The sequence below is a fragment of the Coffea eugenioides genome, chromosome 11 (genome assembly GCF_003713205.1).
Source record: "Coffea eugenioides isolate CCC68of chromosome 11, Ceug_1.0, whole genome shotgun sequence".
Classification (NCBI taxonomy): domain Eukaryota; kingdom Viridiplantae; phylum Streptophyta; class Magnoliopsida; order Gentianales; family Rubiaceae; genus Coffea; species Coffea eugenioides.
In genome coordinates, this window is record NC_040045.1 from 23958948 (window position 1) to 23984163 (window position 25216).

Sequence of the window (25216 nt, forward strand, 5' to 3'; positions counted from 1 at the left end):
ATCCTCCCTGTCTACTTTTTGAGTTTTTGTTGGATCTAGAGATTCAAGACATTGGACTCTGGCTATGATAGTCTGTCTATCAAGACTCAAAAGGGGCAACAAAATAAGTTACATTTCATGGTTTTTTTTATCACTAATACTCACCTCAATGATTTCAATTGATGAACACATGTTGGTTGGTTCCCCCCTTTTGTTCCTCAAGCCCAACTGCTGGTGCCTTCCTACCACAACCATTACCACAAATATCTACCTATAACACTTGAAAGTCTTGATGGCCAACAATATTTTGCTTGTCAGATTCTGAGTACAATGATTTGATGAGTCATAATGAGCTGGGATCAATAATTGTTCAAATATATAAATCATATAAAATGTGATTACCACATAATATTCCAATTATCGACCATGATCCACATGCCAGAGAGAGTTACCTCTCTCTGTGGGCAGTCATTTGCCAGGCTAAACAGCTTTACATACAAACCTAGTGGAGTTAGAGGCTAAATATCCAGAATTATGGCTGTCATGGAAATGTCATAATCCAGAACATTAACCCATAGTTGAGAGGCAATCGAAAGTAAGGAAGACGTTTATTAAAAAAAAAAAAAAAAAAAAAGCCATCAATATGCAATTTTCACTAGACAACCATCCAAAGTTGAGGTTTCCAAAGCAATATTTCAGAAAATATTGAAGCAGGCTCTTCTCCATATTCTAGAAGGAAAGGACTAACCAAGTAACTATACCCATTCCTGATCCTACCAAGTAAGAATTTCATGAAAATACTGCTTAAGTATTTCCATGTAACTGTCATCTTATATGATCCCAGACAAAGAGGACAATCAAATGAACAATATTGCTGGTTGAACGATGTAATGTACAAGACTTGTGCAGCAAGAGCCATTGTCCTTGAAGATTTCCATGCAAGCTCTAGCTTGAACAGCATCCAAATCTCTTCCAAGAAGATCCCTCATCTTTGATATCGATTGTCTCGCCTTTAGGAGGAACAGATGAAGTAGCACCTTCATCACTGGCCTCGACTGCCTTCCTACTCACAATGTGGTATATTTGTGTCAGGACTTCAGCAAATGCATTTTCCACATTGGTTGCTTCCAGTGCAGATGTCTCCATGAAAAAGAGGCTCTCCCTCTCTGCTAAAGCTTTACCATCCTCAGTTGAAACTGCTACAAGATGCCGAAGATCGGATTTGTTGCCAATGAGCATAACTACAACATTAGGATCGGTATGATCTCTCAATTCCCTCAACCACCTCTCAACATTCTCAAAGGTAGAACGTCTAGTGACATCATACACAAGTAAAGCACCAACAGCTCCTCTGTAGTAAGCACTGGTAATGGCACGGTACCTACAGCAGGCAAAGGAAGCATATGAACGCAGAAGTTAAATGCTTTACAATTTATGTATGGAATTCCAACTACTTGTCATAATTCAGAAATGAATTACAGCTCAAGTACTTGATTTCAGCTGTAGTTCATGTGAGCTAGATACTCCTTTAACTTCGGCATTAAAAAAAGTTCACAAAATTAGATTTAAACATGAAAGTTTGCAAGAAATAAGAACAAACAGAAAAAGTGATTAGAGGATGCTATAAAGAAATGCTAATATGATTAAAATTTTCTTGGTGGAGATATGGTCTAAACAAAAGTGCAGAGAAAGTATGCATGCTAAAAAATTACACACAACATGCATGTAATATCTGTAATATCTGTAAGGCAAAAGTCCAGGAGCAAGGCACTTGAGACAACCCCTTGGAATGGAAACATACAAAGACCAACCTGTGACCTTCAAGATCATAAAATCACAAAAAAACAACATTAGGCTTCTATCAAGGTGGTCTATGAAGGGTAATGCAGGCAAAGAAACAGTTCAAGAAAATAAGGAAACTCAACGTGTTTTCTCAAGCAGATGAACACAACTTTAAATGTGACTAAACATTCTCTTCCATAAGTTTTAAGGTCCTTATCTAAAGAGCACTACACACTTTAATAAACAGGAAAAGAATGAAACTCGATCTCATCATGGACCAGATGTCAGGATAAGATTTATGTTCCATGGCCTAGGAAGCATATGATGCTGCCACTGAGAAGTTGCACTCTGAGGCATATAACCCAAACAAGATTCAGTACTCCAACATTCACAATAAACTACTCTAGTTTAGATCTGGTGCAGATTTTAAACAAGTACATGATAATTCAAAACCTAACAATCATTAAATTCCAGGAAAAAGGTATAAGCAAATAAATCAGCGCCCAAGGACATGCACACCAATGGTAAGACTACATATATCTCAATGTTTGCTCCTTTCAGCACCCTCATATTTCTCCACAATTTGTTCACAGAGAGCAAATTCACTTAAGCTTTTAGGCTAGCATATCGAATGAAAATGAGCTCCTTAGGGGAAAAAATTGCAGCATTCTAAAATGTTTTACTTCACATAAGGGACTCCTCTTTAGCATTTTCGAGCAATTAATTACATAACTTTACCAATCACAGTGTTGTAATAGTTGCTTTCACATCAGAATCTTAAAGCACCTCAAACAATACCTCATGTGACGCCAAAGATTTGGAAATAGACAACACCGGTTACATGAGACCTAAGTTATGTCCTTGTCAAACAAAATCAGGTACATGAGATAGCCATAACTTTCCTATCTTGTTCACTAAATATTTATTCCTAACCAGACAAATATATAACCAGATACAATGCTTCCTCCTTATATATCCAGTCACAATCACTCTTAGCTTCCTCCTTATCAGAACCCCAGTATGCTTAACTTTCTACAAACTTCAGGATTGAGTGCAGATGATTTTGACTCCAAAAAAAATTGGAGTCAATGTTTAGCCAGTATCACAATTACACCAGTTCAAATAATGATAAAATTGTTATTTGGGTATGATATCCCAAGTTATTGCCGAATGAGAACCAATTAACATTAACATACATGATGAAATAAAACAATAAATTGGAACCCAAAACACATAATGAAGGATGCTAAGCATAACTGCTCAGTGAAACACCCATTCATTGAGGATTAGACATCTGATTCTATCATAAGAATTCAGCCAAGTACCAATGAATAAACAAAAATGTAACAAGATGCCAATTGAAAGATTACGCTATTCTCTTTCCAAATGTACACATATGGCCTAATTACATTATCCCCTTCCAACTTTAGTCCAAGACATTTAACCCCTTCAACTGACAAAAAAGTGGTCCAAGTGAAGAATTCATCATCTAGAGATTACGCAGACCATTGAGAGGAATTGATTTACCTCTCGAAAATATTGTTTTTCACTTTAACCCATTTGACAGGTAACATCAATAATTACATGAACAAAACAAACAACCCGCAAAAGTATTCAAAATACTTTCAATTGAACAGTTTGCAGAATTCTACACATATTACAATTGTAATGACACCTTGTTGATGCATTTCATATCCATCTAGATTATCAAATTCATCATCTAAGTCATTTTCCAGCCACGTAAACTACGTGTATGTTTTTACCTCTAGAATTCCAATGTAACGGATCAAAACGCAACACAACCAGCATATATGGACACATTTATACAACCCATGACATAGAAGGATCACTGCAACTTCTCCCAAGGATATTATTGTCCAATGGCAACAAATTTTCTTCGATCAGTAGCATCAAGTATAAACACACTGCTAGGATTATGAGTCTAGGTAAAACTAGAATCATAAAGCAAGGTACCAAAGAAGGAGAAGTACAACGACAAGCAGTATCTCTTATGATGTGGATTTTGGAGAATAAAAAGAACAGAATTTCCCAGCCTTATTATAGACCGTAGTGATCTGAACCTGCCTACCAATAAGGAAAAGCTTGAAGAATAGTTGTTCACACAACTTAACTCTTCCCAGAAGTACAGTTAAATTAACACGTGGCATGAAGTTTGGCATATCACAAAGCTAAGCTCTTTGTCCCATGCTCAAGTTAAAAGTGTGTAGAAACCTAGGCCTGTTTTGAAGCAAGAAATAAGTGCATGGCTAAGAATCATCTCAAGTTAAATTATTGAAAACTCTCTATCTTCTAACACTAAAATGGACACACATCACAGTACATCCTGTTGCTACGTTTAACATGCAGAGAATTACTCTTTAAAGGATAATCACAATGGACAATAGGCATGACTTTTTTAAAATCATAACTTTTTCTTTAGGAGCCATATGGTAGGTAATCTAAAGGTCATATGGTATGTAACCTAGGGACCATATGATAGGTAATCATAAAACAATTAACCATAAAAGGGATTGATGATCAATTTAAATCACAAACAAGTAGCATGGACATCGTACTATTCACTTCCAAGCATGGATAATTGGTACCTTGTTTATAGACTACACAGACCACTAAGAACTCTCCCTCCTTGACAAGCAAGGAGTCATACTGATTAAAGCAACAAGTGACAATCACCAAGTCAAGACAAACCCATCAATTTCCATTTACAAAATAATCGAGGAAATACCAAAAAACAAAAGAAAACTCCTATAAAGATTTTTTTTGGGGGGGGGTGCATGGAAACCATAATAAAGGTTTCTGGAAGACATTAGCAACAATCATTACACAATTGGCTGCACCAATCTTCAATCTTCCAATACAAAAATCAAAACACAAATATGAAAATCATCAAAGAAACCCATGCAATCAACTGGCTTACTGTTGCTCAACTTTCCAATTCATCAAAAAAAAAAAGAAAAAGAAACTGGCTTACTGTTGCTCAACCTTTCAATTCATCAAAAAAAAAGGGAAAAAGAAAGACAGAAAGAAAGAAAATCACACAACTCACAGGTAAATCGATCAAACACATCTAATAGCGCATTATTTTTATGCTGACCAAGGCATATCCACATCTATACACATGAAACTAATAATAGCACGGAAATAAACCCCCATGGCATAAAAAGATTCAGTTTTGATAAAACCCCAATAAAATAGTAAGAGGGGTTGAAGATTAGGCAACCTTTCTTGGCCAGCAGTGTCCCAAATCTGAGCTTTGATAACCTTGGAGTCTACGTTAAGACTTCTAGTAGCAAACTCCACACCAATAGTGGACTTAGACTCGAGATTAAACTCATTCCTGGTGAATCTTGAAAGCAGATTGGATTTGCCAACCCCCGAATCACCTATTAGCACTAGCTTGAACAGGTAATCATACTCATCTTCAGCTCTGTAGCGTGCCATATCTGATATATCTGGCTCTCCTTTTCTTTCAGTAGGTGTTGTGTGTGTGAATTTCTGTTCCACCAGTATTGGTTAGTAGTGGTGGTGACGGATGTTGGTTAGGCAGCTGAGCCTTTTTTGAAAAAGGAGGTTTGAAGTGGGAAGGAAATGGTAGAGACTGTTGTCGGGGGATTTGCCTAGATTCCTGCTTCCAGAATTGAAAGAAATCAGCCAATATTAATTTACATCTTTACCCTTTAATTTTATATCCTCAACATTCAGATTCAACAAAGAGTAAATCCTTGGGCTCTCTCTCTCTCTCTGTTAATGATGAATATGTTTGGATAACAGATATTTGGGATAATTTTTTTTTTAAGAAAATACTGTATTAGTTGTTGGATATGATGTCCGTGAAATAAAATAATTATTAAAAAATATGTTGATGATGCAATCAAATAAATGGCTATTTAAACAAATTCAACATTTTTTGTGTACACGATTTTAGATATATGCACCCTTTATTTTCTTAAAACTAATCTTCTAATAGAAAATTTCTTAAGAAAAAAGAGAAATTACTATTAGAATTTTTGAGTTTGATAGATAGCTTTCTTTCTGTTTTAATACAATATTTTACGACTGATCCTACATTAGGAGGAGAGGGGGGGATAGAGATAGATCCAACTAAGCTATTGTAAATTCGGAAGGATTTTTTTTTTAGTACAACATTTTTACAATTGATCCTACATTAGAGGAAGAAGAGAGGGGAAAAGAAATGGACCCAACTAAACCATTGAAATTTCAAAAAGGAATTTTTTTTATTGCAATATTTTTACAATTGATCGTATATTAAGGGAAGAGGGGAGAGGAATGAAGATGGATTCAGCTAAACTATTGAGAATTTGGAAAATCCTAAATGGAAAATGTAGGCAATGAATTTTGAATTCGTTACCTATACCAAGGAAGAACTTTCACTTCTTAGTTTTTTTTTTTTTTTATGTATTCTTTAAGACTTTTTTCTTCTTTTCACTTTTGAAATATACTTTTGCAAGTTTATAAGAATTCATATTCCCAATTCTGCCAATTGACTCCTTGCTAATTCCATTGACTTATTAAGTACATGAAACCATTTAACTTCATGGGTGATCAATAGAAAAGTCAAACGCAATTTGGAGTAATTGTGTGTACTAGTAAAATTGTAGGACACAAAAAGCACTAATATCATGACTCTCCACTAAATACATTAGGATCACTCTTTCAAAAAAAAAAAAAAAAAAAAAAAAGAAAGAACACTAGGATCACCTATGACACCATGTATTTCAAGAAATCTCCATTATGTGTTTCTGAAAATTGAAAGTAGAGCCTCATGGAGAGTAACTTGTATGCATTTGGGAAAGAATAATTACGTAGCAACAAAATTGTAATAATGTAGAACAACTCACTGTATAGTGTGTGTGTGTGCAGAGATCTCATGTTTATAAGTCTTGTTTTAGCTGTATATTTTAGAGATATGTGGTGGATATTAGTCTCAAACTCTAGCTCTGCTTTTGCTTTAATATAATATAATGTGATGCTTTGCTTGTCATATTCTGGTTGATAAAAGCCAAATGCGTGATAGCCAGATAAGCCATGCATGCCTTTCTCTCTTTTTTTTTTTTTTTTGTAGTGCTTAATTCTTCGGTAAGCAGTTGCTAGTATCGAATTGCGTAGGCACCATTTTAAGATGAGTCGTAACAAGTTGATGCAGCTAAGCGGAGCCCAGTTGTTAAATGCAAGTCATTGATGAGGTTAAAGTCCATTAATTCTCTGTGGAGAAACTGGTGCAATATGCCCAAAATAAGCACCACTTTCACTGGCCCAATTTGATTGCATTAGCTGCAGCATGCATGCAGTACCCAGCTGTAGTTGTCCGTCTCACTTAATGTATCTCAAATACCTGAGCTCGGCTTGATTCTCCTATGAAGACACCCAAATTCGAGCACATGTCCGTTCAAGTATAATAGCCATAACTTGAACTCGACTCGTAGATATACAGCTTGTGCTCGAGCTCGACTCGATAGATTAACTCGAAAGCTCGATCCCTTACTTAGAATTCATAGACCCAAAAATGTTCAAAATTCACAGTCATAATTTCACAACCGGCAGATTCATTGCATTTCAAATGTAAAGAGCTGCACAGCAGACAGGAGCCCTCTGAATTTGATGGGGCTATCAAGATCTTTGGTCAAAGATTACTACTAGTACTAATTTGCTCTTCGCACCATAGGTGGCTGATCCTGCAAGTCCGGAAACCTGTCATTGAAAATGCGCCACGTGTCAAGCTGAGATGGACAGCCAGCTGGCAAAGTTAAATCAAAACACGCATCCCAAGGGGTGGTTTCAAAAAACTTTCCAAGCTGTCGTCCGTACGCTCACAGGCCGAGGGTTGACCCAACAAACAAACGCCGAGTCCACTTAAATCAAATGCCAAACGTGTCATATTGCCCAGCCCAAACGTGCAGCGCACGTGGTCATTCACCGCGTGCTCCCCACAGCTGGCGTTTTAGTCCGGAATTCTAAGTCGGCTGGCTAAACCTTATCCTCCTCCTTTTTGGAGCTGTGATAAATCCACCCGGATTTCATCAAACCAGCTCTTAATCTAAACTTAATAATATCTTTTTGCATATAATGACGTCTTTTTTTTTTGGCGTTTTGAGCAGCCATCATTTTCAAGATTGATGGCTGAGTAATTGAATACTCTAATCTCTTCTACCCTACACAACGAAGAAAATCTCCTAGCTGATTAATATATTGTATGATGAGACAAATAAGGGGACAATAAATGATATTAAAGTTAGAAAAATGATTTATTAAGTGACTTTATAACGATTTTTTAATTTTTGACACGTGAACATATCGTATTACAATAGGGTGAAGTTTAACTCTTAAAATTAATGATACATATAATAATTATGGAAAATATTGAATGAATTATTTAATAGTAATGCAAGTATTAGATTTTCATCATAAAATAAAATCCGTTATGACTGCAAACAAAATAGTAAGGGGAATGACAAAAATTCATGCCCATGGTAAGTTTTAGAGTGTAATACACCATTTGAGAAAAAAAAAATTTGTCTGTATTATAAATGCATTTTTCGTTCACTTTTTTTAATCATCTTTTATCAAAATATTTCAATTATGAACTTTATTCCATAATGCACATTTACAGTAAAACAGCATTCACAATATTGAAACAAATGTGATCAAAAGTATTTCTATTGTATATTTTTTAGTTCTGCAGTGTGTACCTGTCTTGGTTTTATTGGCTTGTGACATAAGTTGAGTACTGTGGTGTGATACCAGAGATCCTTTTATTTCTTTGCACGTTTTGTTCCAAAAAAGAAAAAAAAAATTCAATATGAAATAAATTATTTTGCTCTGAAATATTCATTTTCCAGGGCCACCTTGCACTCTTTCTGGAGATCACTTATATCATATATATATATACATCTCTATATATATATATATATATATATATATACACATTTCATGCAAAGTCCATAATTATTTTCTATAGTTCTTTGAAATAGACCCAAATTTGACCCCAATACACCTCCAAAGATCAAAGCTTTCTCCCCGAAAAGATTCAAAAGATTCACCTGATTTAATAACAGAGGTCAGTTTCGCTTCTCAATTTCAGGATGTCTTTCATCCTTTTTCAATTTGAGTTTTGCAAATTTAGGGCTTTTGATAATTGGGCTTTCTCTTGTTCACGTTTTTCTCAGTTGGGCTTTGCTTAGATCACTAATTTATTCAATTACAGTAAACGGGTTTCTCTTTAATTGGCTTGATGTCTTGCTTTCTTCATCTTCTAGTGCATTTGTTGAATTTTTAGTTATAATTTAGTGTAGATTGTTTCTGAATTGATTCTTTTATGTGAAAAAGGTGTTCTTGGGCTCGTGCAGATAATTGAAAACTATCAATTTGAGGGGAAAAGAAGAATTTTGAGTTGTGGGGTTTAGGTTGGCGACTTTTGTTCTGAATTTTTTTGGGGAGATAATACAGAACCTTGGAAAAATGTTGTCAAGATCGTATACTAATCTCTTAGATTTGGCATCCGGGAATATTCCGGTAATGGGTAGAGAGAAGGAAAGGAGAAGGTTTCCTAGGGTCATGACCGTGCCCGGAAGTATATGTGAGCTAGATGATGACCAGGCGCATAGTGTTGCGTCGGATAATCCGTCTTCAATAGCTGGTGATAGGATGATAGTTGTGTCAAATCAGTTGCCATTGAAAGCTAAGCGAAGACCTGATAATAAAGGATGGAGCTTTACTTGGAATGAGGATTCATTGCTTCTGAGGCTTAAAGATGGTTTGCCAGAAGATATGGAAGTGCAATACGTTGGGTCACTGTGCGTTGATGTTGATCCAATTGAACAAGATGATGTTGCCAATTATCTTTTGGAAAAATTTAAATGCGTGCCAACTTTTCTTCCGCCGAATATTGTGGAGAAGTATTACAACGGTTTCTGCAAGAAGCAGTTGTGGCCGCTCTTTCACTACATGCTGCCATTTTCTGCTGATAATGGAGGGCGGTTTGATCGTTCCATGTGGGAAGCATACGTGTCGGCCAACAAGATATTTTCGCAGAGAGTGATTGAGGTGCTAAATCCTGAGGATGACTTTGTTTGGATTCATGATTATCATTTAATGGTGTTGCCCACTTTCTTGAGGAGGCGCTTTACTCGATTGAGGATGGGGTTCTTCCTCCACAGTCCATTTCCTTCATCAGAGATATACAGGACACTTCCTGTTAGAGAAGAGATTCTTAAGGCTTTACTTAATTGTGATCTTATTGGTTTTCATACTTTTGACTATGCCCGGCACTTCCTCTCTTGTTGTAGTCGCATGATGGGCTTGGAGTATTTATCAAAAAGGGGTTATATAGGGTTGGATTACTTTGGTAGGACCGTTGGTATTAAAATCATGCCCGTTGGAATACATATGGGCCATGTTGAATCAGTGATGAAACTTGCTGATAAGGAGATGAGGTATGAAGAGCTGAAGAAGCAATTTGAAGGGAAAACCGTGTTGCTTGGGGTCGATGATATGGATATCTTCAAAGGCATCAATTTGAAAATCCTAGCTATGGAGAATATGCTCAAGCAACATTCGAAATGGCAAGGAAGGGCAGTGCTGGTTCAGATTTTAAATCCTGTTAGAGGAAGAGGGTTGGACTTGGAGCAAATACAGGCTGAAATACAGGAAAGCTGCAACAGGATCAATGAGAAATTTGGAAAGCCTGGATATCAACCTGTTGTTCTAATTGACAGGCCTGTGCCCATCTCAGAGAGAATGGCTTATTACAGGATTGCTGAGTGTGTTGTGGTTACTGCAGTAAGGGATGGGATGAACCTGACCCCATATGAATACATTGTTTGTAGACAGGGAATACCTGGTGCAGAAGCAGGCTCAGATTTGAGTGGAACCAAAAAGAGCATGCTGGTTGTTTCAGAATTCATTGGGTGTTCTCCTTCCCTTAGTGGGGCAATACGAGTCAACCCATGGAATGTTGAAGCAACTTCTGAGGCACTGAATGAGGCTATATCAATGTCTGACCAAGAGAAAGAACTGCGACATGAGAAGCATTATCGTTATGTAAGTACGCATGATGTGGCATATTGGGCAAGAAGCTTCCTGCAAGACTTGGAGAGGACATGTGCCGATCATTTTAGGAAGAGATCTTATGGCATAGGTTTGGGATTCGGGTTCAGAGTTGTAGCTCTGGATCCTAACTTTAGAAAGCTTTCAATTGATGATATTGTGTCAGATTACACTAAGGCTCAGCATAGGGCCATATTGTTGGACTATGACGGGACTGTAATGCCTCAAAATTCCATCATCAAAACTCCAAACCCTGAAGTGCTCTCTATCTTGAACACAATCTGTGGGGATCCAAATAATGTGGTCTTCATAGTCAGCGGAAGGGGGAGGGACAGCTTAAGCAGATGGTTTGAGCCTTGCAAACAGCTGGGACTTGCAGCTGAACATGGCTACTTCTTAAGGTTTGGTTTCCTAGAACGTGTTTTTCTGGTTTCAAATTTTCATTGACATCTTTTATGGCTTCAGATGTTCCATTGGTGCTGTCTTGTGTCCGAATTGATGCCTTGAAATGGTTTTACACTGAAACTTCACATAGTTATCGTCTATATTTGCTAATAATATATATAGAAGTATTCTTCTGATTGACAATTTGTTGTTCTTTATACTTGTCCTGGTAAGTAGGTTTACTGTTCACTCTCTTTTGGGAATCCAATTGGAAGGCACTTATGAAGTTAATGAAGAAATGTGGTCAAAATTGATTCTGAGGGGCTTCTGGTTTTAAGCTTTGTGTCTTTAGGGTTTAATGGGGTTAGGTAAATAGTTAGCCTACACATTAATTCGCAACCTGTACAGCTTCTCTAATGATGGGGTCAGTGGTTAACTAAATACCCAGTAACTACTCAAGTAGTTTATAGAGGACCTTCATTTTGCTGGAGTAGTGAATGTTTTAGCTTCATTTCTCTCTCTTGACCAGATATTTTGTAAACGTTAATGCTTAAGTTGGAATGCAGTTAAGGATACTTGGTGGTTTCTAGGAGCCCATGATCTAGATATGGGTGCTAATGGAGCACTCTGGGTAAGGGTTTCTTGTGGAAAGTGAAAATTAATTGGGATTGGACAATTTGGTAGTGGAAATGCTATACACAGAACCAATAAACAACACAAAAAAAAAAAAAAAGCAAAAAAGAACCAATAAAAAAACCACGTTTCCTTTGTTGTTGTTTTGCTCTATTACTAATTCTGCAAATTGGCAGGTGGTCACAACATAAAGACTGGGAGACCTGTGGTCAGAATTCTGAATTTGGATGGATGCAAATTGCTGAACCTGTAATGAAATCGTATACTGAGGCAACAGATGGTTCTTGCATTGAGAAGAAAGAAAGTGCTTTGGTCTGGCAGTATGGGGATGCAGACCCAGACTTTGGGTATTCTCAGGCAAAGGAGATGCTGGATCATCTTGAGAGCGTTTTAGCAAATGAGCCTGTTTCTGTAAAGAGTGGCCAGCATATCGTAGAAGTCAAGCCACAGGCATGTAGTTTGCTTCTTGATTTGCACGTTAACTATTTTATTCTACTTTTAGTTCTAATGTTTTGTCTACCTGTTTGATTGTCTTCTGCAAGCAGACTGGCCTGATTTTTATTATAGCTCAGCAGAATTATGAATGATAATAAATGATGTTGAAGTCCTCATGAATTTATAAATGACAGTGAAGTCCCCAGCACTTATAGTGTTGGCATTATAAGAGTTACTAATAATTTTATAACTTTGCTTATGCATTCCCATTCTTCATGTACTATATGAATCTATAAATGAAAATGAAATCCGCAGCCCATACACTTATCAAGATCTGTTTAACCATTTGTAGTCACCCTTAGTGGGTTGTCTTTGTATTGTGAGCTCATTTATTTTCTTGTTGTGTTGTTTCCCAGTATGATTACTTGGTTGCTGCACTTTCATTTGGTTCTCTTTCCTTGTAACCTTCTTGGAATGTTAATCTCGTTGAGCATAGAGTGCGGAAGGAATTGGTGGATACTAGCTTCATAATTTACCTGATAGGTTGGGAATCATGTAGATGCGGAGTATAATTTTCCTTTGAGTGCAGCTACATCATTTAGCAATCTGGAGTTGATTATGTTTACTCGATCATTTTGCAATGGATTGTTTATATTATTTTATTGTATTAAATAGGGTTCCTTTTGCTTTCATTTCTGCTGTGTCCATTGCTTTTCATTAACATATGCATTATGATTCTAATCTGATAATGGTTGGGATATGTTACACCTAATTAGACTACTGGTTATCTAAAACAACTGATTGATTTTGCCTCATAGTTTGAGAAGTAAATGTCTAATAAACAATTCAGCCAACTTGGTTACTGTGGGTCTCCAGCAGTATAGTGCAACACTTACACATTTGGCTTTGAATTTTGAACATCATAATTGTGAGTGTCTAATCCTTGTGTTCTTTCAGGGGGTCAGCAAAGGCTCAGTTGCAGAAAGAATATTTACATCCATGGCGGAGAAAGGGAAACAGGCTGATTTTGTGCTTTGCATTGGTGATGACAGATCTGATGAGGATATGTTTGAAATTATAGGCACTGCAATATCAAGAAATATTCTTTCTTACAAAGCTGAAGTATTTGCCTGCACAGTTGGACAAAAACCGAGTAAAGCGAAATACTACTTGGATGACCCATCTGAGGTGATAAACATGCTTGACTCTCTTGCTGATGCCACTCATACTCCAGTTACCTCTGAAGATGAAACAGAAGATTCTTCCTGAAACAAATCATCAGGTTTCTTATTGATTTCTTCTACACATGGAGTTCCTGATTTGGTGGTGCATGTATGCTTAGAAGGGCATTAGGTTTTAGATTTAGGAAATCAAGTCTAGTAGTCTTCCCTTTCTGCTTTGCGTTTATTTACCTCTTGTCTCTATTTCTTCAGTGCCTTCCAAGATAGATACCAATCCAGTGAGGAGAAGGCAAAGTTTTGTTTGGTGCAGAATTCTTTTTGGGGTGAATCTATTAGAAGTAGTTGGGATCTTGGGATGAATTTAATGACAGGAAGGTGTGATTTTGTGAGGTTAGATTTTAGTGCGAAACTGTGGACAGGATTTTAAGCGTGTTCTTGGTGGTAAATGACAATAATTGTGCATTACTGAATCTGGTAATCAGAGAGATTGAGGCTGTCGTAACTAACATGGATGAAGTTTGGCGCTATTCCTCTTAATTAATGGAAGCAACATAATTTTGAATTTCTGAATATTCCTTGGCATCTTGTTGAGAATATAACATGTTGTCTGCTTGAACTTCACATGCCGTAGATGAAAAGGATCCTTTGGCACTTGTGATACCATTTGGGAGTTGAGGCTTGTTGCCCTCGTTGTAGACCTGAGATTGTTTATGGCCTCCAAAGGAGCAAATTACCTATGCATGAAGGGTGACCTACTGAATGAAGTCTGTCAAGGTCTGAAGCCAGAAAATCAGTATTAAAATGTTAGATCAAGGGAATTTGTATTTCTGCATTTGTCCTGCTTGACTGGAGAAGAAGGCCGCAATGTTCTTTTGGATGGCAATATTTGTACTAATGAAAGCAATGTGGATGCAAGAATTAGAATAATCATGACAATAATTCTGTTTGGCAGACATAGTTCACCCTGGATCTTAACTGTAGCATTGGCTTGTCACCCTTTTGAATTCTTTTCGAAATAAACATTGGTATATTGTTTATACATGTACATATTCTGGCATGCTGTTGTCCTCTTGAAGTTGAACATCCCAGTTCCATAAATCGGATTGTTTGTTTTGTCATATCTAGTTATTTATGTTGGTCTTTCAGTTCCATTGTTGTATGATCAAAAGGTTGTTTACTTAAATTCTTTTTAGTGTACCGGATTACAGGAGGAGTTTTGTACTTCGCTTAACATAAATGCTGTTTGCCCAGGGGAAAAATGTTTGATATGCCGTGTATTTTGCTGAACATCGAATACTGTACCACGCCTTTTCATCTTTCTGTGCACCAGCATTTTGCCTGTCAGAAGATTCACACCACCTACTTTGGGACCCAAAGAAGGAAGATAATACACCTTGGCGGCCAACATTTTGTCATTGTTCAAGAGTCAAGACTAGAGATCTTCTTGTTTTTAATCTGGTGAAATGAGGACACTGTTGTGTTCGCTCTCCGACTTTGAAGTTTAAACAATTTGCTGTCAAAGAGTTTATCCTCGGAGTTTAATACTATCACTGAGATAACATTCTGCATCTCGATTATGCATGTGTGTGATACGCAGTGATTGTAAAGTCAGTCATTACCCAAAAACATCATCAATGTTCACAACATGATCTGCCAACGCATGTATGAAGTTGAAGCTGATGTTTTAACTCCACTTCCATTGCTCCTTCCAAGACATTCACTACTGTGGACATGCAAGGCCTTCTTGTATGATCATCTTGCAGGCACCGAGCTGCGATTCTTATCATCCTCTCCACTTCCTCTGCATTATTCTTCATGTCCTGGTCAAAATTTCTCACAATGTCAAGTAACTTGTTTTCTTTAGACTTCCACTGCAAGAGATTGAACGGATGCGAGCAAGATTCCGAGTGATTATCAACATTTCTCCTTCCACTAATTATTTCAAGGAGGGCAATCCCAAAACTGTAGATATCAACTTTTTCTGTGATCTTCGTGAATCGCCGTTCTGGAGCAATGTATCCTGGATTTCCTTTGATGGTTGTGACAACTTGGCTCTTGTCTCTGTCTATGAGCTTAGACAGCCCGAAATCAGAGACTTTGCCGTTGAAGTTTTCATCCAGCAGGAGCTTTTGTGGTTTTACATCAAGGTGGACGACTTTCTGGGAACATTCTTCATGTAAATAAGCTAATCCTTTTGCTACATCAATTGCTATCCTCTTGCGGATCTGCCAATTCAGCTAACGCTCTGGATCTCTGCTGAAAATCCATTTGTCCAGTGATCCATTAGGCACATATCCATATACCCGAAGCTGGTGAGATTTGTCCTTGCAATATCCTATCAATTTCACGAGATTGAAATGATGGATGCTTCCAATTGTTTTGACTTCAGCCAAGAATCCCTTCATATCCAGACTTGGTTTCTCCAAATGCTTAACAGCAACGGAGGTTCCATCCTGTAACCTTCCCTTAAACACACTCCCAAATCCTCCACCACCTAGCTTCTCCTCAAAATTGCTTGGTGCCACACGGAGTTCCTCGTACGAAAACCTCATAGGCAACCCTGGCATTTGTATGCTACTATCTTTCTCTCCTTCTGGCTGTCTTGGAGGTTTTATACTGTCTTCTACTTTTTCTTCCTTTCTTGAGATCAACATGTAGATTGTGCCAAGCAAACAATGAAAGTACATGCACTTACAACTATAACAGGAATTCCCCTAAAGATCACTGCAACAACAAAGGTGCCAACAAGAAATGAAGAACACCAATATCAACGGGAGGCAATACAAGTAACCTTTTTGCTGAAAGTGCTGAGGGCAGAATTGATGCTGGCATGTTATAACTTGTGGCACAGGGAGAGGAAGCAGGACTGGAATTTTTACTATTTTGCCTGACAAAAATCTGAGAATTTGTCTTCCCTTGAAAGAGGGAATTATACGTTCTTGCTAAGAATGCATAGCTGAATAGTGATTGTTTATCATACTATAAAGCTTCCAACTATCTGCCATTTGGACTCAAAGTGAATCGAGGTCATCCTTGACTCTTTGTGTCTCTCTTACGTATGCCCTTGTGTTGATGACCAAGCAACTCTTCAAACATCGACTAGTAAGTAAAGATTTCTTCTTCCTTGTGGACCAGATTGCATGTCTTAACTGTAACCAAAAGTTTACATCTTGAAGGACAAATAATTTGCAATTTTCCAGTCAATGCCGGTTCACACTAGAAATTGGAAATTTTCAGAAATTTCGTTGTCAGTGGCAAGAGGCAACCAATAGATTACCTAGAGAGAGAGTAAACATGAACTTGGAGAAGTCATGCCTTTCGTTGTTAGTGAAACCATGAAATAGCAAAGTGCTCAGGATATTCATCCGTCTTCTTTAGCCTTTCGTCGGATTCGTTGAGGGAGGGAAGACCTTTTTTTTTTTTTTCATTTTTTTGTGGGTTTAAGAAAAAGCTGTTCATTCAGGGGACCCATTTGACATGAGGGGATATTGATGAGAGGCTTTGTCACTCATATCTCAATCATTTACCTGCACAAGGAAAAATATGAACTGAAGTCTTCCACATTGATCAAAGTTGATTCACAGAATTTTCCACAAAAATGAATGAATTAAGATTGTTGACTTTTTTATTGTAGGAATATTGCTACATTCAGAGAAGAAAAAAGGCTTCATGGTAACTAAAACCCACAAAACTTTCGATTTTTCTAATGTAAGTTGTAATAATATGGTTACTGTCCGAGAAGAAAAATGATGATGATGGAAGTAACCGCTAACTAGTAAGAATGAAAAAAGGTTACACCTGTTCCCCTCACCAATAATCTCCACAAGAACAATATCCATTTTTGAAATGATGAAACCTACTATTATCTCGCACAATAATTTCCCGGTTTTTGACCTTCGATATGTACTTGATAGCAACATGACAATCGCTGCATACACGCAAATTCTTCATCACTCTGATCGGAAAACCCTTTGGAGTGTTCATCAGAGCAAAAGCAATTGCCAGCTTCTCACTGTGGTGCACTAGGTTGTACTCCTTTTCCTCCACATCCATGTCATGCAACACTGAGCCAATATCAGGCACATAACCTTCTATTCTTATTTCTTCCATCAGTTCATTCAAGTAATTCTCAATCTCCTGTGCCAGCGGATGAGATTTATCACCCATAATGAACTGATAAATCTGGTTCTTTATCTCCAACCAGCTTATGCCTGGCTCCTTCTTCACATTTTGATCTCTCATTGCTTTTCGCAACTCTGAAACATCCTTCCATCTTCTAGTAGAGGCCTGAATATTTGCAAGGAGAACATAGGAGGAAGAATCTTGAGGATCAATTTTCAAAACTTCTTCACCTATCCTTTTAGCCATATCTGAATCTTTATGAATCTTACAGGCTGATAACAAAGTCTTCCATATAACAGCATCTGCCTTGATTGGCATTGATCTAACATAGCCTTCTGCCTCGTCTAAACAGCCTGATCTACCAAGTAGATCCACAACACATGTATAATGCTCTAACCGAGGCTCCAGTCCATACTTTTCCACCATCACCTTGAATAACTCAAGTCCCTTTTCTTTCATTCCGCAATGACTACAAGCATATAGTAAACTCAAGAAAGTGACATCATTCGGCTCCAAACCTTCGTGCTCCATCCTATCAAACAATTCCACAGCTTCCTTTCCTCTACCATGAAATCCATAAGCAGCGATTATAGAACTCCACAAAACAAGATCAGCTCCCTCTCTTTCCTCAAAAACCTTCACAGCATCATCCAAACAACCACTCCGTGAGTACATGCTAACTAATGAACTAACAACAGGAACGACAGAAAGGGCGCCAACTTTGATGACATCAGCATGAATCTGCTGGCCCTGCCCAAGTGTGGCCAGCTCAGAACATGAACTGATCACGCTCACGAATGTGATCTTATCCGGCCTAAACCCAGACATTCTCATTATGTTGTAAATATCCAAGGCACCCTCTGAACACCCATTTTGGGACCTCCCTGCAATAAGTGTATTGAGAGCAGCCACACTATGCATCGGCATCAATCTAATAACTTTCTCCCCTTCCTTTAAGCTCCCTGATCTCATATACATATGACCTAACGAACTTCCAACAATCAAATTCATCTCGAAACCTGACTTAACCACATATCCATGAACTTGCTTTCCCTTATTCAAGTCCTTCAACCCAGCACACCCTCTCAAAACACTCCCAAGAGTGAATACATCAGGTAAAAATCCCAACTTGTGCATTCTAGAAAACAAACTCAACCCATCTTCGTTAAACTCGAACTGGACCGTACCAACGATCATCGCATTCCAAGTGGCTAAATTCCTCTCGCCCATTTCATCAAACAACTTAAACGCACTATCCAAATCACCATTCTGGATGAACCCTCCAATTAAAATGTTAAACGACATAGTATTTCTGTTGGGCATATTTTCGAACAGTGACACTGCGGTGTCCAAACGGCCTAATTTGGAGTACGCATTGAGGAGATGGTTGACTACAAACTTTTCCTTGAAGCAGCCAGCTGTCAAGATGAGAGAATGGAGTTGCTTGGCAAGGGAGAAAGATTGGGTTTGGATGCATGCTTTTAGGAGGTCAGAAAAGAGAGGTGGATATGACCATATCAAAGAAGTGAAGTTGGTGAAGCCTTCGTTAATATGGCCTCTTGAGCAGAGGCTTTTGAACTCTGCTGTTAATGATTTTGTGCTGAAAGAATGGGAGGTAAAATTATGGAGGGGAAGGCGAATTGTTGAAGTCAAAAGGCCTATGCATTTGTGTTGGTTCATAGGATTGTCCAACACCCAAGCAGACTGGCCGCATGAGGCAGCGTCACTGGATGCAAGTTTTTCTCCCTTGTTAGTACAAGCAACTGGTTACCAAAGCAAATGAGCAAATTACTTTTGGATCCAATACTTAATTGTTTGTGGTAGGTTACTTTCGTGTATATGTAAGACAACTCCTAAAATTATTAAACTATTGGATCAAATTATGTTTATACTTTACTGTTAATATGCAGATTTTAAAAAATTTGCGTTAATTTTAACATCGAGGTATCAATTAAGAAAGTGCAAGCAAATTTATATCCAACACTTTTGAATCATGGACAAGTCTACAATAATTTTGGAATGAAGTTTTCAACTTATGTAACTCGTAGTTATAGACTTCGATATTTTCAAGAACCACATGCCTGATAATGAGTTAATATTTGGACATTAAATGCATCATTTTCAGAAAAGCAGGTCAAAGAACATGCATGTTTTCACTTTCCTTTTAGAAGAGGTATTGACCATAATTCAGGCTTCACAAGGATATGATATATATGTTGCTTAACTATTTGCCATCAGCACATTGATGTTAAGCCAATACCCACAAGGAGAAGATGAAACTACAATCTTGATGGTTACATACAATACAAAGTGAATCTGAATTCTGCACATTCTACTTACAATTAATAGCAAATTACACGTACATTATGCAAAATTTGGGAATATTGTACACTCAATGAACTGAAGATGTATAATCAAGCTTAACTACCATGTACTACTTAGTGCAATTATACAGCTACTGGTGTTGGTACAGCAGGAGGAACCCTGTTCTCAGCTGGAATTTCGACAAACTCAGAGAGGATTGCTCGGAATTCATCTCCAGTCAACGTCTCTTTCTCAAGGAGGACTTCAACAATTTTATCAATTGCTTCGCGGTTATTCCTAATGTGGATTAAAGCAACTTCATACGCAGTATCTGAAATTCTCTTCACAGCAGCATCAATGTCTTCAGCAAGCTTCTCCGACATTGAATTCCTAGCCATCATTCGCATGATGACGTCGCCACTTTGAGCTGATGAGTCCATCAAAGACCACGGGCCAATATCTGACATGCCAAAAGTGACCACCATCTGCAAAAAAGATTGAACACCTAATTTATTTCCACAGAAGTAGAAATGTTCAATGTACAAATAATGTATGTAAAACTACAAAGGAACGTGGCCAATTGATTGTTCTAAGATCATTCTGAAGTACTTAAAAGTATTCTAGGAGAAATCCTTCCAACAGCCGGTTTGAGCTGCCTAATCCAGTTCTTTGGAAGTTTAGGTAGAGGACTTTGACCATTCTCTGTGCTTTTCAATCCCCCAAAACTAAAAGATTATAGAAATTGGTTACGGAACTTGCAGCATTGTGACTGATTTGAAAGGATTCAAAATGATTGTTTAATTCCTCAAAGAAGTCTAGCCACCATACAATGATAAGTAAAGAAAAATGTTTGAAAAGAGGAAAGACTGATACACCTGTTTGGCCAAACCAGTAATCTGATACAAATCACCAGCAGCACCTGTTGTCACCTCAGGCTCGCCAAAGATCACTTCCTCAGCAGCTCTTCCACCAAGCCCCCCAACAATTCTAGCAAAGAGTTGCTGCTTGGAGATCAAGGTTGGGTCATCTGCAGGAATAAACCAGGTCAGACCCCGAGCCTGACCACGTGGGACTAGGGTGACCTTCTGAACAGCATCATGCCCTGGAGTGAGAGTTCTGGATAATAACAAACTTGAGACATAAGTCTAGACTCTAGAGTCTGTATAAACAATTCTACTTGATCTTACCAAAAAAAAGGAATCAGCTCCAATCAGGTAGATATCAGGAAGATCACAATTTTCTTAGATCTTAATCCACACATCTCTCAACAGCATTAAGTTAATCCATTCATGTCTAATGACTTGATTTGCATACTTGAAATCTCATGTTAAACTAACACCAAGCCACCAACTAGATCTAAAGAATGTTATCCTATATTGTTCAACTCGTGTGCTTCTTTGTGAATCGGAAGTGAAGCAAGGATATGAGCTCAAAATGCATAGATTCAGAACTGAGCATGAAAATCAGCTAATGATTGTGAAAAATCTGAAGAAGTCGAGCTCCAGTAAATACTATCATGACTATCATCACATAGAAATAGTGACTAAAGCTCAGTATCAAGGACAGATCTTAGGAAAGTGCCAAACCAGGGATGCAAGTTCAAAATACTGGAATGTCTTAATCTCTAATAACATACGCAGGTCCCCAACCCCATTTCCAGTAATATGAGAAAAAATGAAAAATCATTCACTTCATAGAATCCATAAAGTTTGACTTAAGGCTTAATTGTTCAGGTGCTGAATACTGATTACAAGAGGCAGCAGGGTGAAAAGTGATAATTAATATAAAAAACAACTTGCCAAAGTTTGTATTCCACCAGACTGTAGACTTAATAACCATGGGAGGATGTAAGCTTTAGCCTTAATTTTATTTATCTATTATTTTTTTTCAAAGATGACTTGTCAGGATAAAATACCTCGAATTAATAAAGACAAGCTTGACAATCTCAAAACTTACCCACAGACAGCATGCCCAACTTCATGGTATGCAACCAGACTTTTGCTCTTGCCATCAGTCATAACTGTCCCTTCCATTCCTGCAACTATTCTATCAATTGAATCGTCAATCTCTTTTGATGAGATTGCTGCCTTCCCACGTCGGCCAGCCAAGATAGCAGCCTCATTTAAGAGATTAGCAAGATCTGCTCCACTAAAACCAGGTGTTCTCATGGCTATCACTTCAAGAGACACATCTGAATCAAATTTTTTATTGCTAGCATGAACTTTTAGAATTTCTGTTCTTCCCCGAATATCTGGTACATCAACGGTTACCTGTGCAAGAGCACAAAATTAAATATTTTCCATTAAACAAGTATTTTCCATTAAACCTCAGTTTGAGGAGTGAGAATCACTGAAGAAGCTATACCTGTCTATCAAAACGACCTGGTCTCAACAGGGCAGAGTCAAGAATGTCAGGACGGTTAGTAGCCGCAATTACAATAATGCCAGTGTTTCCTTCAAAACCATCCATTTCTGTCAAAAGCTGGTTGAGGGTCTGTTCTCTTTCATCATTGCCTCCTCCAATGCCAGTTCCTCTTTGCCGCCCAACAGCATCAATTTCATCAACAAATACAATGCATGGAGCGTTCTCCTTTGCTTTCTTGAAAAGATCACGGACACGAGAGGCACCGACACCAACAAACATCTCTACGAACTCTGAACCTGAAATCGAGAAAAATGGAACACCCGCTTCACCAGCAATTGCTTTAGCCAGGAGGGTTTTTCCAGTACCCGGGGGACCAACAAGAAGGACCCCCTTAGGGATACGAGCTCCCACGGCAGTAAACCTTTCAGGCTTCTTCAAGAACTCCACAACCTCCATAAAATCTTGTTTTGCTTCATCCACCCCTGCAACATCATCAAAGGTCACACCAGTGTTTGGTTCCATTTGGAACTTGGCTTTTGATTGACCAAAGGCCAATGGAAAACCAGGCCCACCAGGACCACCCATCCCTCCAGAAGATCGCCTTGAAAGTAGGAATAGACCTCCAATCAAGATCAGTGGGAAGGCCAAGTTTCCAATCAAGTTGAACAACAAAGAACCAGAGTCCTCTTGAGCATTGTGAGCAGCAAAGTCAATGTTTTTTTCTCTAAATTTCTGAAGAAGCTCTTGTGGAAGTCCTGGAAGTTGCACGCGAACTCTCTGCACCCGGTTACCCAACTCAGGGGAGATTGCCTCAACAATAGCAATAGTTCCATTTTCATATAGATCTACTCTCTTCACTCTATCCTTGTCCAAATACTCCAAAAATCTAGAATAAGACATCCTTGAATTAGAAACCCCTTGCTCATCGGCATAAGCTTTTCCATCATTAAGTAATGCTGCTCCACCTAATCCTACATTTCCCAGCAACAGTTTCAGGAAGCCTCTCCTCCCTTCATGTGATCTCTGGTCAAGGGATGATTTTACTATGATGAATTTAGATCTTCTACTCAGTGATGGGAGGTTTGAGGATAAGCAAAGCTGCCTGCCATATATTTCTTTGCTAAAACCAGAATGGGAAGATAGACCATTTCCTACTACAGATACCGATGATACTGCCATCTGTAAGAGAAGCATAGGAATGAAAACAGAAACTACTAAGTATATACACCAGAAACTGATTTGATTACAAGAAGGTCCAACTAATATTGCTAAAACAGAATTATCCATAGCAGGGTGCCCAGTTTGCCGTTACTACAACTAGAGGATTGAAATATTTGTACCTTAAAAGCTCGCTCAACTGATATATTATGATTCCAAGATGATGGATCTTACTGACGTTAAAGCAAAACGAGGCAATACTTGAGCTTATCATATACAATTATCAACTTCCGCTCACAGTATCATTTCATTTTGTAAGCTTTAGCAATATTGAAAAATCTCACATCAGTAGTACTACATGCAATACTTAGAAGTTGAGTTGCCACTTGATTTAATTGCTTACATTACTAGAAAGAAACTAAACAATTTTTTTTTAATTTCTTCAGAACTGAATTAAAAAGGTACTAAAAAAAGCTAGAATATCGCGCACCAAATAAGTCCATTCATCTAAATCTTCAATATCCACAACTTTAGTATAACAATTGACTGGATACCAAAATTGAGGAGAAGTCCTGAATTTAACCAACCAAATAAAAGCTTACACATTCACTCCTTATTATTTATGAAACTAAAGCAGCTTGAAAAAAAAAAAGGAGAAAAGACAAGAACTCTACATTGGTTCTTCCTACATTCCAGCTTAACCCAAAAAAAAAAAAAAAAAAAGCTCAAACCATAGCCAACGGAATTATCCTAGCGGCAGTATGCTAAATCAACCGACCATGTTTTCCATCCAGCACTCAAAGACACCAAACAAAAATATTGAAATAGGAAAACTCAACATTTAAAATCCAAAATTTCTCTTTTTCTTCAAAAGCCCATTTTGCAAAATCAATAGATAGAGCAATATCCTTTACCTATCCATATGTGCTATACTCACTTATATAAAGAGTTGCCTGCGTCAATAAGCCACTAATCCACTAACCAATCGAAAAGTTCTTTACTTTCACTTAATTCTCAACAATTCTAGCACAAACATTGAAGGATGCAAGAAACAAGACTCAAACTTTAGTAATCCCAACCAACAAGAAACAACAGAGCTAAATTTCACAAATCAATAACCCGCAAGCGCAAAAAATCAAGAAATAAAAACAAAGAAATTCTGAGAAGATTGAAATACCAGTCAGGTAAATGGGCTGTAGGACTTCGGAGTAGTAGGAGGAGGAAAGAAACTGACTATTGAGAGAGGGAAGCAATCGTTAAAGAAGGACTTAAAGAAAATGGATGTGGTTTGGAAAACGTAGACGTGGCACTATTTCAGTTGCTGATTGATTTGTCTACAATTTCTTTTTTTTTTTTTGAAGGAATTTGTCTACAATTTCCACATTGCAAAGATTTTTTTTCCTTGTTTGGCATTTTCTTCAAGACTTTATATCTGCCCCATGTTTTTTCTTCTGAGCCGTCCTTGACTTCAATCCCTTTTTTATTTCAGTCCTGAAGTTTAAGATATAACGCTGGAAAAAAGAGCTATCTGGGACCAAAGACGTGTTTTTTTAAAAAATTAATCTAAATAAGGGTAATTCTAAGGTCCAGGGCCCTGTTTTGGACACGGGGATCCATTTTCTCCACTATCACAATTTGGATTATAGAGAAAATTAAATGTGGGAGGTGGACAAGTTTGAAATTTGACTGGTGGGTATTAATTTTGGGCACATATTTTAACAAGTAAAAAAATTTGCTATGTTTTTTAATGTCTACATCACTTGTTTTAGTGTTTATTTTTGTTGTATTAG

At 37.7% G+C, this 25216-nt stretch overlaps 5 protein-coding genes across 9 annotated transcripts; 1 reads left to right on the top strand and 4 right to left on the bottom strand.

Annotated features, from left to right (window-relative positions):
• Nucleotides 1-599: 599 nt before the first annotated feature.
• Nucleotides 600-5378, bottom strand: LOC113753329 (ras-related protein YPT3). The gene is made up of 2 exons (XM_027297454.1): nucleotides 5003-5378; nucleotides 600-1360 (listed from the first exon to the last, which is right to left on the bottom strand). Exons 1-2 carry the CDS (start codon nucleotides 5221-5223, stop codon nucleotides 925-927), a joined length of 657 nt encoding a protein of 218 aa, XP_027153255.1. The 5' UTR covers nucleotides 5224-5378; the 3' UTR covers nucleotides 600-924.
• A 3371-nt stretch (nucleotides 5379-8749) lies between these two features.
• On the top strand, nucleotides 8750-14904 carry LOC113753443 (probable alpha,alpha-trehalose-phosphate synthase [UDP-forming] 7). 5 transcript variants are annotated; one of them, XM_027297598.1, is made up of 5 exons: nucleotides 8750-8857; nucleotides 9127-11246; nucleotides 12039-12312; nucleotides 13255-13579; nucleotides 14730-14904. In XM_027297598.1, exons 2-4 carry the CDS (start codon nucleotides 9259-9261, stop codon nucleotides 13564-13566), a joined length of 2574 nt encoding a protein of 857 aa, XP_027153399.1. In that variant the 5' UTR covers nucleotides 8750-8857; nucleotides 9127-9258; the 3' UTR covers nucleotides 13567-13579; nucleotides 14730-14904. The 5 variants fall into 5 exon arrangements, with proteins under 5 accessions (XP_027153399.1, XP_027153398.1, XP_027153400.1 ...); XM_027297597.1 differs by lacking the exon at nucleotides 14730-14904 and adding an exon at nucleotides 13731-14623; XM_027297599.1 differs by lacking the exon at nucleotides 14730-14904 and adding an exon at nucleotides 14110-14623.
• Nucleotides 14905-15109: 205 nt separating this feature from the next.
• LOC113752078 (G-type lectin S-receptor-like serine/threonine-protein kinase SD2-5) lies at nucleotides 15110-16132 on the bottom strand. Its single transcript, XM_027296216.1, has 2 exons — nucleotides 15782-16132; nucleotides 15110-15703 (listed from the first exon to the last, which is right to left on the bottom strand). The coding sequence occupies exons 1-2, from the start codon at nucleotides 16130-16132 to the stop codon at nucleotides 15110-15112; spliced, it is 945 nt and encodes a 314-aa protein (XP_027152017.1).
• A 972-nt stretch (nucleotides 16133-17104) lies between these two features.
• Nucleotides 17105-19311, bottom strand: LOC113753445 (pentatricopeptide repeat-containing protein At2g41080). The gene has a single exon (XM_027297600.1). It carries the CDS (start codon nucleotides 19278-19280, stop codon nucleotides 17286-17288), a length of 1995 nt encoding a protein of 664 aa, XP_027153401.1. The 5' UTR covers nucleotides 19281-19311; the 3' UTR covers nucleotides 17105-17285.
• Nucleotides 19312-19805: 494 nt separating this feature from the next.
• On the bottom strand, nucleotides 19806-24707 carry LOC113751588 (ATP-dependent zinc metalloprotease FTSH 2, chloroplastic). The gene is made up of 5 exons (XM_027295640.1): nucleotides 24604-24707; nucleotides 22269-23447; nucleotides 21861-22174; nucleotides 20780-21020; nucleotides 19806-20389 (listed from the first exon to the last, which is right to left on the bottom strand). Exons 2-5 carry the CDS (start codon nucleotides 23445-23447, stop codon nucleotides 20048-20050), a joined length of 2076 nt encoding a protein of 691 aa, XP_027151441.1. The 5' UTR covers nucleotides 24604-24707; the 3' UTR covers nucleotides 19806-20047.
• Nucleotides 24708-25216: the final 509 nt, after the last annotated feature.

Bases quoted from the DNA above. Each gene is read 5' to 3' on its own strand.
- LOC113753329 (XM_027297454.1), bottom strand. From the start codon at position 5,223: ATGGCACGCTACAGAGCTGAAGATGAGTATGATTACCTGTTCAAGCTA. The intron at 1,361-5,002 runs GTTGCCTAATCT...TGCCTGCTGTAG, and splicing joins GACACTGCTGGCCAAGAAAG to GTACCGTGCCATTACCAGTG.
- LOC113753443 (XM_027297598.1), top strand. From the start codon at position 9,259: ATGTTGTCAAGATCGTATACTAATCTCTTAGATTTGGCATCCGGGAAT. The intron at 11,247-12,038 runs GTTTGGTTTCCT...GCAAATTGGCAG, and splicing joins GAACATGGCTACTTCTTAAG to GTGGTCACAACATAAAGACT. The intron at 12,313-13,254 runs GCATGTAGTTTG...GTGTTCTTTCAG, and splicing joins TCGTAGAAGTCAAGCCACAG to GGGGTCAGCAAAGGCTCAGT.
- LOC113752078 (XM_027296216.1), bottom strand. From the start codon at position 16,132: ATGTTGATCTCAAGAAAGGAAGAAAAAGTAGAAGACAGTATAAAACCT. The intron at 15,704-15,781 runs GTATATGGATAT...CTGAATTGGCAG, and splicing joins ACAAATCTCACCAGCTTCGG to ATCCGCAAGAGGATAGCAAT.
- LOC113753445 (XM_027297600.1), bottom strand. From the start codon at position 19,280: ATGAACCAACACAAATGCATAGGCCTTTTGACTTCAACAATTCGCCTT.
- LOC113751588 (XM_027295640.1), bottom strand. From the start codon at position 23,447: ATGGCAGTATCATCGGTATCTGTAGTAGGAAATGGTCTATCTTCCCAT. The intron at 21,021-21,860 runs GTAAGTTTTGAG...GTTATTATCCAG, and splicing joins GTTGGGCATGCTGTCTGTGG to AACTCTCACTCCAGGGCATG. The intron at 20,390-20,779 runs GTGTATCAGTCT...TCTTTTTTGCAG, and splicing joins TTACTGGTTTGGCCAAACAG to ATGGTGGTCACTTTTGGCAT.